Source organism: Hibiscus syriacus, unplaced genomic scaffold (genome assembly GCF_006381635.1).
Source record: "Hibiscus syriacus cultivar Baekdansim isolate YM2019G1 unplaced genomic scaffold, ASM638163v2 tig00110387_pilon, whole genome shotgun sequence".
NCBI lineage: Eukaryota > Viridiplantae > Streptophyta > Magnoliopsida > Malvales > Malvaceae > Hibiscus > Hibiscus syriacus.
In genome coordinates, this window is record NW_024062717.1 from 2,485,141 (window position 1) to 2,502,049 (window position 16,909).

General features: G+C 34.2%; 2 protein-coding genes and 1 pseudogene across 3 annotated transcripts; 1 reads left to right on the forward strand and 2 right to left on the reverse strand.

The window, feature by feature from the left end:
• Positions 1-1,072: 1,072 nt before the first annotated feature.
• On the reverse strand, positions 1,073-6,930 carry LOC120122620 (18S rRNA aminocarboxypropyltransferase-like). Of its 2 annotated transcripts, XM_039141747.1 has the most exons (10): positions 6,770-6,930; positions 6,633-6,661; positions 6,457-6,503; positions 5,466-5,531; positions 4,700-4,740; positions 3,986-4,122; positions 2,964-3,054; positions 2,331-2,402; positions 2,089-2,201; positions 1,073-1,284 (listed from the first exon to the last, which is right to left on the reverse strand). In XM_039141747.1, the coding sequence occupies exons 1-10, from the start codon at positions 6,847-6,849 to the stop codon at positions 1,175-1,177; spliced, it is 786 nt and encodes a 261-aa protein (XP_038997678.1). In that variant the 5' UTR covers positions 6,850-6,930; the 3' UTR covers positions 1,073-1,174. The 2 variants fall into 2 exon arrangements, with proteins under 2 accessions (XP_038997678.1, XP_038997679.1); XM_039141748.1 differs by lacking the exon at positions 2,089-2,201 and having other exon boundaries at positions 1,195-1,284.
• A 4,992-nt stretch (positions 6,931-11,922) lies between these two features.
• On the reverse strand, positions 11,923-13,048 carry LOC120122387. Its single transcript, XM_039141507.1, has one exon. The coding sequence runs from the start codon at positions 13,046-13,048 to the stop codon at positions 11,993-11,995; it is 1,056 nt and encodes a 351-aa protein (XP_038997438.1). The 3' UTR covers positions 11,923-11,992.
• Positions 13,049-15,515: 2,467 nt separating this feature from the next.
• LOC120122388 lies at positions 15,516-16,606 on the forward strand (annotated as a pseudogene).
• Positions 16,607-16,909: the final 303 nt, after the last annotated feature.

Here is a 16,909-nt window from a genome sequence, read left to right on the forward strand (position 1 = left end):
TGACTTGGGTCGGGAAAGGGTCAGTTTTGGGTTTTTAACCCAAAAAAATTACAAGATTTAGAAATAGATCTAAGATTTTGTAATCAATTTTAGGGAAATTCAATATAATTAGAATACATGATGGAAAATAAAAACTTGTGAATAAATTTTAGGGTAAAATACGTTATAAGATGTTATTTTGTTGATTTTTTAGTCTTATATTGTTGATTTTGTCAACTACTAAAAGTTGTAAAATAATTTTCAAATTATAAGATGTTTGGTTGTGTCCATTAAAAAATTATAAAATAATTATATGAACAATTTATATGTTTCAAATTCATTTTTTTCTATTAAAAATTAATAATCGTCTGAATTGGACGTTAAACTACATGAGGTTAGAATATACTAAAATATATTCTCAAAATTACTTAAGTTAAATAATCATTTGAGATTTTGAGATCAAATTTTATCATATTCTAATCAACATATTAACATTATGCTCAAAGCATCATCAAATTTTCAGCAAAAAATATAAGTATAATATAAACAAAAAAAAAAACAGGTATTATTTTACAACTTTTAAAAATTGAAAGATTCAACCAAGATCCTATAATCAAAAGATCATTTTACAATTTTCAATAGCGGAAGGATCCAACAAAGTAAACCCGATTATATTACGGGGGATAATTTGTAAAATTTACCTTAATTTTTAATGTTTCTAGAGTATTGGAGAGTATTGGATCGATGGCTTACAGAAGTAACAACGATGGCGATGTCACCAAAGGTTGGGTTTCTTGAATTTTTGTTCTTCATGTTGAATTAAAATCCATAACTACAGACACACATGTAAAGTATCGTAAAATATGACACATATGTAAAGAGAAAGTGTTTCCAAGAAATAGATTAATTTGTAACAACCAAATGAGGTGTTGATACTTTGGAAGCAGCAAAAAATACCATATTCGAAATCTGAGCATAAGAAAACAACCATCAAATGCATTTCCGAGTTCCCTCTTCCTCAAGTAGGATTATAGTCATACGCACTAATATTTAAAGCATAAAGGGTAATATATATATAAAAGTTACGAGGATGGCTTTTTCTCATGGTGCTTACTTGTGATTCCACATCGCTCTGCTGATTTCGCCTTGGCTCCGTTGCACCTACTGAGAGATTGAAACTATTTCTAGACCCTACCTACTCACTTTCATTATCGCTTTCCTGCAAACTTATACGGTTCATATTCCTTTCTAGAGGAGGAAGCCCATCTTCAGAATTATTGGAAGAACCCTCATCTTCACTGATGCCTGCTCATATAACATCATAAGGTCAGTACAACAATAACGGCCATCCCTGTATCACATCTCAAAGGTTGTTTAATTTGTAACCAACACCTGCGAAAATCATCGATGGGTGGATAGAATTCTCAATTTGATGAAATTGTAAGTAATTAAATCCATGCCATGTAACAGTCAAAATGCTTTCTAATGAAAAAAACCACTAAATAGACTCCTTGTTGAAACAACATCATATGCCATAGGTAAAAGAAGCGAGAAGCAACTTTGATAAACAAGATGGTTGAGTCGTGCATGAGAGTTTTGCAGGGCAGAGAACAGGGTCGGCAGCCAAAAAGCATATTCTAATCATTTGAAACATCTTTAAGATCAGAATGGCATCAATAAACATGGCATCATTTAGGGAAAAACGAAAGCTCATATAACATTGGTTGAAGACAACAATAATTAGACAACTATAGTGGTTTCAACACGTGAGAAGGTCTACCAGTTCACTATATGAACATGTGGATAAATGAAGATTGCCTGTGCCAAAAGAGGGGCTGAGGACCAAAGAAGAAAAAGATAGAAACAAACAAAAAGGACCTTCCTTTCCCTCAACTTGCTCACGATATGTGCTACACAGAGCACAACGATATAATAAGACTGTAGCCAGCTCCATGTGGCAGAAAAGGCATTACTTTGTTGACGAGGAATTCATCAAACTATACTCCTACCCTTGGTCCCACAAGAGTTGCAGATGTTGCTAAGTGGTTGTTATATGCAAAAAGGATCTCTCTCTCTCTTTTTTTTCGAAATCTGCAAAAATAAATTTACCTTCTGCATTTGGTGGAACCTTTGGAACTTGACTTTGTTGGGAAAGCCAAGAATTTTGGACTGATATGATGTCAGCACTATTTTCACATTCAGAATATGCCTTCAAAAGTTCCCTACACAATCAAGTAAACCAACAATCTGAGAGCATATGTCAAGTAGAATGTTTCTGATCTTGAACATGGATAATAACTTTCAACCAATTTAAAACTTTTTGGACCATAAAAGCAATAACAATAAGGTACCTGTTAAGGGACAGGAAGGCATGACCCCATTTGAACTTGCCTAATAGCAAATTTGCGGTTTCCCCTTCCCCACTGTTAAAATACCGCAATGGAACAAAAACTCAGAAGACTTGCTCAGTAAACACGCGACTTTCAGTGACATATTAATTGGCAACTTGGCATAGATAAAAGAATGTTAGACCAATCACTTGGCTAAAAGTTTTATCTTAATTAAGCTTGGAAACAATGCCAAAGCTCTATGTAAGGGATGCATCCTTAGTTTTATAAAGTTACAAAGTTCAAAAATGATGCCGAAGCTCCGCCGACATTCATATGGCTGTAAAACAGCAAGAACGGAACAGACCAATATGCCATAAAATCTAACAGATTTCGTCCGACATGCAATGGCACATGCACAGTTTTCATTTACATCATAGAAAAAGTTCCAAATACTGATTTATAAAATATGATTCATACAAATTAAAGCTAGCATGTTACATCCATCCCAACAGAATAAGATCACAATATAGAAAAAACCAGAGGTCATAGCAGCCCGAGCATATAGATATAAAAGAAATAACATGATTGAAAATCCCCAATTCAGTAAGTCACCTTCAAGATTGTGAAGATAGAAGGTGATAAGGAAAGAAGTACCATATTATTAAAGCTGCAGATAATGCTTCTACGCATGATAGCTCACATGGTCGACCATAGTTTACTGGGTTTGCAGCCACTAGCCATGGCACTGAAATTCCAAGAAATACATCAAATTCGTAAAGCAGGATGCTGAAAACTATTTAAAACCATAAAAAAGAGCAACTCTTAATTAGAATATGTGAATGCGCACATGCCAAATAATATGCAGTTATACTTTCAGTTAGATGTCTTAAGGTACTAAGGTAAGAAGTCGATTAAGGTGTATATAAAAGTATGCAATAACAAGAGTGAGAAGAAGCATTACTAATTTGAAATTGTCATTTAAATTTTTTCATTGTATATGATGAAAGAGAAGTTTATCTGAATTTATATATATACAAGTAATAAATGTAATATGCTACTAAAAAATGATATAATTTCATTAAGAGAAGGTCAACCGAAAGTATGTCCTCTGGGTTAAACAAAAAAGAAATCAAATTGAAAGTAATACATACAAATATTATTCCTAGCAACACGGATATCAAATTATCAATGCTATTAGAACATCATGAAGCACCTCAAGGACTGAAATTCCAAAACAGTGCAACAACAAAGGCATCAAACTTGAGCACATGTCAATTGTCAAACATAAAGGCAGGAGCCTCTTTGAATCATACAATTCAATACAAAAATAAAGAACAAAAGAACTCCTAGCTTGGAGTGTCAAGATAAGAATAGATCATGGGAGGCTTGTTACTGTTGACATCATCCACAAGCATGTCATGAGATATAGCAAAAGTTTACAACATGTTGACTGAAGATAAAAATCTGAAAAATTTAGCACTGAGAACATTGTATTATCTCCGATCATTATGCATAAAAATTGTGTAATAGCTATAATTTGTATAAAGCATTATATGAGGAATTAGGGATAAAGCAAGTACTAATAGATTGTAGAGGCAAAAAAGCTAAATGTATATGCTAGACAAAATGCAGCATGTGCATCACATAGCAAACACTTGGAAAGTTTATATTCATACACAAGCGAGGAGCACCACACCGCAGCTTCACAAACGGTACATCACTAAGACGAGCCCATGAGCAATCCACAACAGCTAACCCTTTTCTGTTCATTAGGTTGTAATCTTCTTTTGAGACGCACTGACTACCAACAGGACTGCCCAGCAGAGGTTCAAAGCACAGATAATAAAAAAAAATATTACAAGCCTGCTAATATTGAAGCAGATTCATTAGCTAAGGCTGGTATTGGATAGTTTTCTTATGTTTGTTGGGTTTTGTTGTTTCTCCTTTATGTCAGATGTGTGTCAAGGTGGGTTGAGGGTTGTTTTTGTAAGGGGATTGTTTGTTCTTAAACTTTATGTAATCTTTCAGTTTTTAATAAAATTTGAGGCACTCTTTTCCTCCTTCCACTGATTAAGGAAAACCGAGCGGTGTTCCTTTAATCTAGAAGGGGGTTTTTAATGAGGCCTCCACCTCCTATAAAAAAAAGAAGAAGAAAACACAAGCTAGTATGCATCAGCAATGAAAGATATTAGTACAAAAGAACAACTATGAGGTGATTTCGTCTGAGACTATGAGATACACCATCAACTTAGGAAAAACAAAGGTGAAAAGTTGGTCACAGTAGCACACCGAACATTTGGCCCGGTAACAGGTGCATGTATACACCTTGCTGAAACAGGTGAGACCAAATCACCCATTCCCCAAATCAAAAGATGAGTTGTTGAAAGTACCTTAAAACAATGCCCCCAAAACCGCTATTCACACGCAAGTCCTGCATGAAATCATTCAATGGTCCAGATTAGCAGAAAGTGAAGATGTCCTTACTGGTCAAAAATGACTGAATTAATTGATTGATCTTATATAGAAACTAATAGCAGTTACCAGTTATCATTTTTCTCTAAATTGATCATTGATAAATCATTTGACAGGTTAATAACGCAAGATCCTAAATTCATCGACACAAGTTCACTGGAAGTGAAATGAATTTCAATTTCCAAAAGCACAATTTTATGATCGCTGATAGGAGAAGAAACTATATGGATCAGATGACCATGCTAAAAGGAAGTCTTTATGGACCCAAGAGTTGGTACACTTCAATAATTCGATGTTAATTTTTCCTTCCTAAAAGACCATTCTCTAGGAAATTTCCTCTTCTTGCTTTCTGCATATAAAAGTTTGCGTATCTTATTTCAATTTTTTTTTGATAAAACAGACATAGAACACCCATTGACAGACTATTCATGCCCAATATCCACCCATAAGTCTCTGATTTATCCTTCACTCTTACATATTTCAACCTTAGTAATGGCAAAGATTTGTCTTGAACCAAACACTAGGAGTCCATGACACATTTCTGAGGCAAAGCAACTACAAATTAATCCATGAATGGTAATGTCTACAGAGCAAACAGTACATTTGATGCAATGGAAATAAGACAAACTGAAACATGCATAACCAAATTAAATTTGAGGGAACTTTAGTCTAGCAGATACTTTCTTTCAACAACCCAAATCTTGCCAGTTTGCGCCCAGTGCACCTTTTTGCATCGCACTGTCCAAAATCCTGAGTCAACAACATCAAAACAATGAGGGTAATCAATGCAAACAACTATTAAAGAAAAAGGGAGTAGGCCAACCGTCCAATACCAGCTTAAGAATGATTTCATCAAGATAATAAGCAAAACTATAGAAGACATTAACTTGACATTGCTGGCAATCACCATTTTGATACCAACTGATTTAAGACAATGTGCTTGAAATCATCAATCCATAGAAGCCATTTTGTAAGGAGAATTTAAAAAAAACAATAATAATAATAAAAAAGAATAAGATATTCAATAAACTGAAAAAAAGGTGGTGTTTGATCGCCCTAAAACTTAAGTGCTAAAATTTATGTACTAGATTTGTATCATGAAAACCATTTAGAATGTTACTTTTTTATTTATTATTAATCTAGGGTGATTACAAGTGGTAGTATATATTCTAAAGATTCACAACCTCAAAAAATAAGAATGTTACTGAAAATGAAGTACTCAATATAACTACATTATTTGATAGCTATACATACTGAATTTTGAAAACTATTCATTTCACAATGTTATTAACATAATGTTTTATATTATTTTAATAGTTCTATATAAAAATAATAAAGAGTAAATCAAATATTGCATCTTTCGTTGAAGAAAGTTCAAATATAAATTTGTAACATGTTCTGCATTTAAAAGGTTAGTAGGTCTGTACCTACTTATCACATTCAAAACTTTTTTTGTGAAAATTTTCTATTAACATATAACCTGAGTTATCAAACACATTAAAGAAATTAAACTATTCAAAATTCTATTTTCAATGCTTTATTAAAGACACCCTAAGTTAGAGATGTCGCCCATGATTTGATCGACCGAAAGATCCTTGTTATAAAATCTACAAACACATAAAAGCTTCAATAACAGTTGGCCAGGAAAAAAAAGTGGTAGGAGAAAAATACAAACCCACATAGCAAGTTGAATTTTAGGAAAATTCGTTTCCTCTTCGGGAGCTGCAGGGAGAAGGAACACAGAAAAAAAAAACAATTAACAGCGGCAAAACATCAAACACATGATATACCCAGACAAAATTTTAAGAAAACACAAAACAAGTAATTAAGATGTAGTTGTGGAATTGATACGTTGATCACGTGGGAGAGATTCATCTTCCCTGGAAAAGTGCATAAAAAAGCTTAGGAGACGGGTTCTAAAAGTAGATTGAATGAAAAGTGAATTGGAAAAAGCGGGGGTGGTTTTGAAAGGAAAAAAAACAAAGAACCTTTGGAATTGATGGTTTCTGCTAGAATGTCCACGATGAGAGCTATGGGTTTTGAAACGTCGGGGTTTGTTGTGACCCATTCCTCTTTTCTTTTTTCCAACTTTAGCTTGCAATGACTAGAAATCGACGAGAAAGAGTGGTGATCGCGGTCTTTTATGTTTGCTTAGGCGGGTCGGTGGCGGCACCTACTAGTTCCACATTACACGAGCGATGCTAGCAGAAACAAAAGGGTATATTACACTACAGGTCACTCTATTATCATAAATCCATAAATGGTTACTAAATTTTAAAACATCATCATCAGGTCACTTAATTAATCTATTATAACAATCATATCCGTATGTCATTCAAATCTCAAACGGATATTAAAAGGTATTGTTACATAACAATTTTACTTACTTTTTATATAAATCATAGAATATGTTATTATGTCATTAGTAAGTTTACGAATGGGTCATCATATTCCAAAAAGTTACAATCGAGTCGCTCACTTAATTATGTTACACATGGGTGATTTGGTATTCTTCAATATTAGGTGCTCTATTTGATAATCGAATGAGGAAGGAGCTACCATTGGTGAAAGGAATAATATATCTCGAGACAAAGGTCATTTGACAATGGTTGGCATAGATTAAGGTTCAAGATGTTTGAACGTTTTAAGGTGATTTGTGACTTTTGGGAGAGAGTCTCAAGAATTGATTTTTTTTGAATCGAACAAGGGCATCGAGGTTAATCTTATGATGAAATCTAAGGTTTGCATGTAATCATTGACAATTAGATTTTATATTACACATAACATGATTGTTATAATTGATATATTAAGTGACTTGATTATAAATTTTTGAAATATGTTCATTTTTTATTATTAGAATATTCTGTGTTATACCGTCATTTACAATTAAATGGTATATTGACATGAGTGTTTCAATCAAGTAATTAAGTGATATGATTATGAGTTTTGAAATTAAATAACTTATTGGTAAACTTACTAATAATTGAGTGACCTATAGTGTAATTTAACTAAATAATAATAAAATAAAGGATGAATTACTCTGCTACTCAACTGACTATATATAAGTTTTTAGTTGGAGCCACTCTAGTTATCAAAAGTTACAAAATGGTTATTAATCTTTAGGTGAAGTTGATGTTTAAGTTGATAAAATTAGCGTAGTAACAAATTTATTTCCTCAATATTTATGCATTGTTTTAATTATATCATAATTCTAAAAAAATTAACCTTCAACATTTAAATATTATACCAATTGAAAAATAGGTTAACAGAGGGGTTACTTGGTACGATATTTAAATGTTGAATGTTCTTTTTTTAAAATTAAGATCACATTAAAATAATGTATAAATTATAAGGACTAAATATATTATTATACCAATCTTATTAGTTACCATGTCAAATTTCCATCTAAAATTAATGATAAGTGACCATTTTATAACATTTTAAACTTGAGTTACCAACTAACAACTTATCTATAGTAGGGTTACTATCTTGATAGTTTACCCTAAAATAAATGGACACTAGAGGTGACAAACAATTCATTCGGTATCGGTTTGAATCAAGTCGTTTTGGGTTCAAATTTAATTTAGATCCATGGTAGTCGGGTTAGGTATCGAGTTAGGTCCATTTCAAATCAATTGATTTTCGGTTTAGTTCAATATCGAATCAGTTGATTTTTCAAGTTAGACCAAATCAGATTGGGCGATTTTCTGGTTGGGTCAATATCATATCAATCATTTTCAGTTTGGGTCAACCTTGAATCTGCAAGTCAATTCGGTAAAATCCAAATATATTTATAAATATTCATTAAATGAATCACTAGGTGATGTGCTAATAGATGCATACACATTCTTATTAGTCCCATGTTTAAAGTAGTGATTGCGTTGTAGCTATGTTGAATACACATTCTTGTTGAGTGTTGCCAAAGCTCTCGCGCTTAGAATATAGAGCCCATTCGTTGGCTTACAACTTTGTTACAGCTTTAAATTCCTTGATGAATAAAAGGATTTGCTACATACTTCTGCAGGTTTTGTGCTTGTATCACAAATAATATTAGAAGCTCATGCTTTAGCTCAATTTTCTGTTTCGTTTGATTTGTTTCATGTTTTCCAAACTATTCATGGTATTATTGTTTGATTCTTTAATACAAGTATGGTCTTTACTCAAAGAAATGGCTCAGCTGTGGGATGGAATCAATTTGTCAAGTTAGAAAGAGTCATAAGCTTCCATTTGTAGAATCGAAAACTTTGTACATTGAACCGTTCCAATCAGTATATATTGATCTGTGGGGTCATGCGCATGAAAAATCCAATGGATACAGTTGCTATGTTTCGTTTGTTGATGGTTGTACTCGACATTGTTGGTTGTTTCTTTTGAAAGATGAATCTCAAGTTGTAGTTGTGTTTCGCGTATTTCAGAAAATGGTGCACACTCATTTTGAAACGGAAATTAAAGAAATTCAAAATGATTGGGGAGGAGAGTTTCGTAGTTTGTCCTCTGTTCTTGTAGAAGCAAGACTGAGACATAGGCTAACGTGTCCTCAAACCTTCGAATAAAATGGTGTAGTTGAAAGAAACATCGTCATGTTATCAAACTTGTTCTTACCCTGTTGGCACAAGCATCCTTGCCAATGAAATTCTGGTCATATGTTGTTATTAGTGTTGTTTACCTCATCAATCGGCTGCCAACAAAAGTTCTTGTGGCATATCTACCTATGAGAAGTTATTTGGTTGAAAGCGTGACTACGCGACCTTGCAAATACTCGGATGCCGATGTTTTCCTCATTTGAAACCTTTTCAAGAAACACAACTAGAATTCAGATCACAACCGTGCACTTTACATGGCTACTGTCCGTAGCATAAGGGTTACCAGTGTCTTGTCCCAGGAGGTAGAATTTACGTATGACGCCATGTAATTTTTAATGAGTCTTTATTTCCTTTTACAAACTCAGCAGCTGTAGGATCATCCACGGTTTGAAAAGGGACAGGAACAATAGATATGAGGTCATGTACTCTACGATGTGGATCAGGTATTTTGCATATTCCCCAAGTTGAACATGTTGCTTCATGGTGTGAGCACAGTTCCCTAGGCACCACTATTGCTTCAAGTCAAACAGTAACTTCTTCAAATAGTGCTGCTGGTTTTTCACGTGATGAAGGTGATGCTGCGGCTGTTTTCTTACATCATGGAGGCACTGCTGGTTTTTTAGGTGATGAAGGAGTAAACCCTTCAAATAATGAGACAATTTCTTCACATAATACTGCTTCTTTCCCACATGATGAAGGAATGAACCCCTCAAATAATGATACTAACTCTGCTGGTTCAAGTAGAGTTAATGGAAATTGTTATGATGAGCAACCCTCTTTAGCAAGAACCGAACATATTAGATGTACTGAGCAGCAGCCTGCTCCTATGCTCTCGTCTCCAACGATTGTTGGCAATTGACACCCAATTGTCACAAGAAGTAAGGTGGGTGTTTTTAAACCCAAGTTGTACTCGGTGTGGTTACTGAAGAAGAAATACCCTCGTCAATTTAATCATCTTTTGAGTCTCCTATGCGGAAAGCAGTTCTTGTCGAATACAATGCTTTGCTGAACAATGACACATAGAAGCTGGTTCCTCTACCAAAAGGAAGGGAATCGATTAGGTGTAAGTAGATTTTTAAAGTTAAACGAAATGATGACGGAACTGCCTTCAGATATAAATCCCGTCTTGTCGCCAAGAGTTTTTCTCAAATACCTGGATAAGACTTTCTACACACTTTTAGTCTAGTAGTGAGGTTCTTTACACTCGTGTTTTTTTATATGTAGCTGTCACGAATAAATGGAGTATGAGACAAATAGATATCGACAATGTTTTTTTTTTGTGGTGAGCTAGTCGAGGAAGTATATATGCAACAACCACCATGCTTTGAACGAGTCTCTTCTGATGGGTCGATGTTGGTGTGCAAACTTCAGAAAGCTCTCTACGGATTGCGTCAAGCTCCTCAGAACTGGTATACAAAATTGAGAGGGCATCTTATAGAGATGGGGTTCAAAGGATCTAGCTTGGATGCGTCTTTGTTCATTCGAAACATCAAAGGGGTCGTCACATACTTATAAATGTTTTGAAGTTGCAGGAAAAAACTAAAATACAACAGGCGAAACTGGCTCCCACACCTATGTTAACATCAACAAAGTTGGCACAAAATGCCGGCAACTCTCTTGAAAATGCACAAGAATACAGAAGTATAGTAGAAGCACTTTTGAACGTTTGTCATACCAGACTAGACATAACTTTCTGTGTGAATCAAGTGCCTCAGTTTATGCATACACCTTGTGATGTTCACCTTACAACAGTCAGACAATTCTTGTGTTACTTGGCAAGGACGCTTAAATTCGGCTTTTTGTTCACCTCCTCAAATCATAAACCAAGTATTGTTGTATATGTTGATGCTGATTGGTACAACAATTTAGATAACAGAAGGTCAACAACAAGTTATTGTGTTTATATTGAAAATAATCTAGTGGCCTGGCGTTTGAAAAAATAAAAGTCTGTCTCTCGGTCGACTACAGAAGCCAAGTATAGAAGTATAGGTGACTAAGTATCTGAAGTAACCTGGGTCGAGGCAGTTTTGAAAGATATGTGTTGTCAATCGACTCAAGCTCCCGTTGTATGGAGTGACAACACTAGCGCAGTTGCCCTGTCAGCAATGTATCACTCGCGTTCTAAGCATGTAGAGTTAGATGTTCGCTTTGTCCGTGAAAAGGTGATTGAAGAGAAGTTACAAGTTAACTATGTTCCTGCGTCACATCAAGCTGCTGATGGACTGACCAAGCCTTTGTTTAAATCATCTTTTGGTTTGTTTAGACAGAAGTTAGGTGTTGTTACAGCTGAACATATCCAAGTTTGGCATGAAGAGAACGAGGAAGCCTTCTGTCTTGTGGCTAGAAGTTTAAAGGTTTGGTTTGAGAAGGAGCCCGGAAAATGTTTATCAGCCTGTCGGCTCTAACGGGTTGGTTCAATTGGTTATCAATCGGTTAGCCGTTGGGCTACAGTGACCAGCCAATTTCATCATTGCGTAGGTTTCATCTCTGAAATTCATCGGGTCCCAAATCTCAATAGCATAATCGAAGTTTTATTTTCTGGGGCAATGCATCAATTGAAAATAAAGAGCGTAAAGAAAAACTCATACATGTTACCAAAAAAAGGACACAATATCGAGTAAGAAAATTTCATGCACTTTGTGCTTCTAAGAGACCATTAAAATCGTCCCTAGCCTTACGCAAGCGAGGTGTTATGCAAGCAGGTGAGGCAGGGGACAATGTTGGTGACGATGTAGAGAACCTGACATGCCTCGATGATGATTCGTGTGATTTCCTTCCTGTTGATCTTATTTGAGTCGAACCATTTTTTAAAACTCTTTTTACATCCATATTATCAAACACGAAAGCAGCAGAAACCGGTAAATCGGAATCGTTCCCAAGGTTTTTAATCAACTCCAATGGAAGATCAAAGAAGAGATTCATGGAGTCGCCATCATCAACATCACGCTCTGGTATTATTGTTGATGAAGCCCATGATCCGCATTCAAACTTTTCCAGGGAAACTGTTTTTGATATCACATTATTATTATTCTCCATCATCGTTACTTCTTTTCTAGGCCTTACTTGCTTGGCCTTTTTAAACCCTGGTATGAACAAGCAAAGGGCACTGCATTTGAAGTCGACTTCACTACCATCCACCTCCTCACTGTCCTTTCGACGATGACCACCATTGTTACTTACATTGAGATTGGAGATTAAACTTCCATGTCGATGCTTCCTTGCCTGGTACAGCCAAAGATCATCAACTTCATCTGATGCTGCACGTGTTCTTCCATCTCCACAAGACTTGCTTTCCAAAAACTGGCTGTTTTTCGGTGATGGGTGCTTTTTGACCAGCCAAGGCGATGCTTGGCTTTCGGTTTTCGAGTTCTTCCTCGACAAGATCGAGCCAAATCGAGGGGAGGAAGTAGCAGAGTTAGGAAGGCTATAGCTTAAGAACTTGTGCTTTGCGGGGAACAACGGAGGTGGAAACATCATGTTGAAGCTTATTTCTCCCATGGATGATTCTCGCAATGAAATTGGATCAATTGATATCAGTTTCTCCTTTTGTAGGCTACCCTCTTTGACGAGGATTTCAGGCACTTCAATTGTAAAGTCAAACTCATGTAGATCCTTGTAAATCTCATCGAGTTCTCGAGCAATTTCGTTTGTGGTGGGAACTATTTTCGAAGTAGGAAGTGCCATTGAATTGAAAAGAGACGAACTGTGAGGATGAAACAAGGAAGGAAGAGGCTGCCATAGAATTGGACGTGGATGGCAAATATATGGAAGCCAAGGAGCAGCTCAATAAGTGATTTGCATGTCGTATAACTTGGGAAGGAAAATGTAGTTTATGCTCAATACAAAATTCATTCATCTTTACTATAATCAACAATTGATGCGTGCCACAACCACTGAGGATTGACTTTGTTAAATCAGAAAATGCTTGCACGTCCATAATAAGAGCTGCTCTTTTCTCTCACTTAAATCATGTTTTTAAATCCTTATCACATATGAAACCCATGGGTCTTGTTTCCAGTTCAGTTGGTTTTTATTTTATTTTTTAGTTTTAAATGGATTCAACTATGTTAAATTTAAGTATATTCAGTGATGTCTCATAATTAAATATTGTAGGGGTCAAAATATTAAATTTTAAAAAAGTACAAGAGTAAATTATGCGTTAGTACATAAACTATTAGTTTTGATTTATTTTAGTACCTAAACTATCAATTTTTTTCAAAAACATATATAACGTTTAGTTTTTGTTTCGTTTTTTGTCACTAAAGTTTAATTTTTTAATTTAATTACTTAACTTTTAAATTACTCTTAATTTAATCACTCTAACTTTCAAATTTATTTTTTTTTATTTTTATTATATATTAATAAAATAATATTAAAAAATATCTTATCATAAAAATTATTAATAAAATAGAGTAATTAAAATAGGAGCAATTTGAAAGTCGAGTAGTCACATTGATTTTTTTTTAAAATTTTAGTACTAAAATAGGAGTGAAAATATAGTTGATTAATGAATGATGTAATTTACCCAAAAAAAAATGTAGTACCGTTAAATTTTTAACGGCAACGATTTAAAATAAAACAAAAGCTAAACGCTAGGTATGATTTTAAAAAAATTGAAAATTTAGGTACTAAAATAGACCAAAACTAATAGTTTAAGTACTAAACACGTAATTTACCCAAAATACAATGAATTATTAGGTATTTAAACTAATAAAATGCCTAATTTGTCTAATATTAAACTTACAATGACTTAAATTATTATTAAACCAAAAAATTTTAGAATATGAGATTATCACTATTTAGTTCGACTCTTACTTGATTACATATTTAATAAATTCTTGTATTTTTTTAAATTAAATACTTTTTTTTACATGAACCAAAATCTATCGAATATATAAAATTTTTACAAGGACCAATACTCCTTTAAGCCTCAACATAGCTCTATCCCTGAGTATACTATCAAATATATTAAGATCAATATTATCATGAATGTTAGAATGAGTTGTTTTCAGATATAAATTATTTTTAATACGAAATTTTTAGAAATTTAATATTTTTTTTGCTCAAATCCTTTAAAAAAAAACTGGTTTCAATTTTTTTTCATATTCAAATTTAATTATCACGGCCTTCTATAAATTTAAATAATTTTAATATAAAGGTTATGGAAAAAGTGATTTTATAATGACGTTAATTTAATACATCTTAGTGGTATATATATATTAATAACATAAAAGTTATATAAAAGGTAGGCACAATTTAAATTTAAAGGTGAGTTTTTAATACGAAATTATCATGAATGTTAGTATGAGTTTTTAAAATTTGAATAAGAAAATAAATGAGATTCCAACAAATTATATTGAGTTGTTTTCAGATATAAATTATTTTTAATACGAAATTTTTAGAATTTTAATATTTTTTTCGGCTCAAATCCTTAAAAAAAATGGTTTCAATTTTTTTTTTCATATTAAAAATTTAATTATCACGGCCTTCTATAAATTTAAATAATTTTAATATAAGGGTTATGGAAAAAGTGATTTTATAATGACGTTAATTTAATACATCTTAGTTGTGTATATATATATATATATATTAATAACATAAAAGTTATATAAAAGGTAGGCACAATTTAAATTTAAAGGTGAGTAGATTCAATAAAATAAATAATTATTTAAAAAATTTAAATTTTAAAATAAACACGTGCTCATCCTTGCCAAAGAATGCATCTGCCGCTCATATATATTTATATATAAACAATCCCATGTGTATATATATTCTTAAAATTCCCCATCCCTGAGACCGAATGTTCTCAAGGAATAATTGTTTGGACAAGGGTAAGCAGATGTAGAATTAACCGATTCCCTTTCCAAATAAGCTTGCTTTATATGTTCCAACGTAAAATATTTAGTATTTTAATGGAGGGAAAGCGTCACCTTGTCCATAAGGTTGCTGCTCCAAGAGAAATAACTAAGAATATTATGGTAACATAAGGATGAAGCAAAACTATTCCTGCCCAACTGGAATTTCCTTTGAATAAGGCAAAGCCTATGACTATTGACTTGAACTACAAGACAGTCAATCTCTAATGCCAAGAATTCTCTTCCATTTATACCATGACTACAACAATCTCAATCAACATCACCAAAAAAAAAACTTGCTGAAATGGAGGGTTTTATTGCAGGCCATGAAGGGTCAGCAGAAATTGTGTTTTTCGATATAGAAACAACGGTACCCAACAGAGCCGGTCAAAGGTTCTGGGTACTGGAGTTTGGTGCCATTGTTGTTTGTCCGAGGAACTTTGTTGAGCTAGAGAGTTATAGTACCCTGATTAAGCCTAAGGACTTGTCTGCTGTTGCATTGAGGTCCGGCCGATGCGATGGGATAACTAGAGATGCCGTCGCGAATGCGCCCGCATTCGAGCAAGTTGCCGATAAGATATTCAGCCTTTTGAATGGTAGGATTTGGGCTGGTCATAACATTCAGAGGTTCGATTGTGTTCGTATTAAGGAGGCCTTTGCTGACATTGGTAGGCCTCCTCCTGTATCTGTTGGGATCATTGATTCTTTAGGAGTTCTCACTGACAAGTTTGGCAAAAGAGCTGGTAATATGAAGGTAAAATTTTCATAGTAAACCTGTTATTGTTCATAATAGTTGCTCGGTTCTAATTTCCCTTTATGCAGATGGCAAGCTTGGCCACTTACTTTGGGCTTGGGCAGCAAAAACACAGGAGCCTGGAAGACGTTCGCATGAACCTAGAGGTTCTAAAGCATTGTGCAACTGTGCTCTTTTTGGTATGTTTCTCAAACATCAATACTAAATTTCAACTTCATCTTAGAATCAAAAGTGCAAGTTTGTTAAGTTTTTGAGTTTGTATGATGTTAGGAATCAAGCCTCCCTAGCATATTGAATGGCGGTTGCCAGAGTTCCCCGACGATAACAACACGAAGTAGAAGCGGCACGGCAAAATGGACATGCAGGGAATAAACCAGCAGGAAATCATCGTCCCCACCTTCAGTTGGATATCAGAGATCAGTTCCCTACACAAGGGGAAGTTTGGGAAAGGTTTAATTCCATGCTGATTTGTGAATTATCATGCACGCTATGGTTTCTTAATTGGTCAACGACGACTAAGGAAAATGAACTTAATGAAGCAGGTGACCGAAAGAATGAAGAATCTTTGTGTAAGCTCATGGAAGCCGGCCTATTAACAACTTGCTCAAGCATTCTCTTTCAGTTCTCATATGAACATGGCATGAAGCATAAGAGGGTCTTTCCCCAGGCTTATGGATTTGATGAATTATAACAAAATTTATGAGAATTTGGAGCACCCTTTTTGTTGTTGTTATTCGTTAATTCTTTGTAAATTTCAATTAATCAATTGAATTTGTGAATATGATTAGCCGTGTACCGCACATTGAACAGCTTCATGTTTCCCTTGAGTGCTCGACTGTTTTCTCTTTCTTTTGAATCTGCTACGTTAGCTTAGCATGTCAAATGTCCTCGACGTAGAACCTGCAAATTGTTCCATGCAGAGATTGCTGGTAACGC

What these genes read in the sequence shown, in the direction of transcription:
- LOC120122620 (XM_039141747.1), bottom strand. Translation starts at nt 6,849, where the DNA reads ATGGGTCACAACAAACCCCGACGTTTCAAAACCCATAGCTCTCATCGT. An exon ending in TTTGGGGGCATTGTTTTAAG is followed by an intron (nt 4,123 to 4,699) that starts GTACTTTCAACA and finishes TCTGCTGGGCAG; the next exon opens with TCCTGTTGGTAGTCAGTGCG. An exon ending in TCTGCAGCTTTAATAATATG is followed by an intron (nt 2,403 to 2,963) that starts GTACTTCTTTCC and finishes GTATTTTAACAG; the next exon opens with TGGGGAAGGGGAAACCGCAA.
- LOC120122387 (XM_039141507.1), bottom strand. Translation starts at nt 13,048, where the DNA reads ATGGCACTTCCTACTTCGAAAATAGTTCCCACCACAAACGAAATTGCT.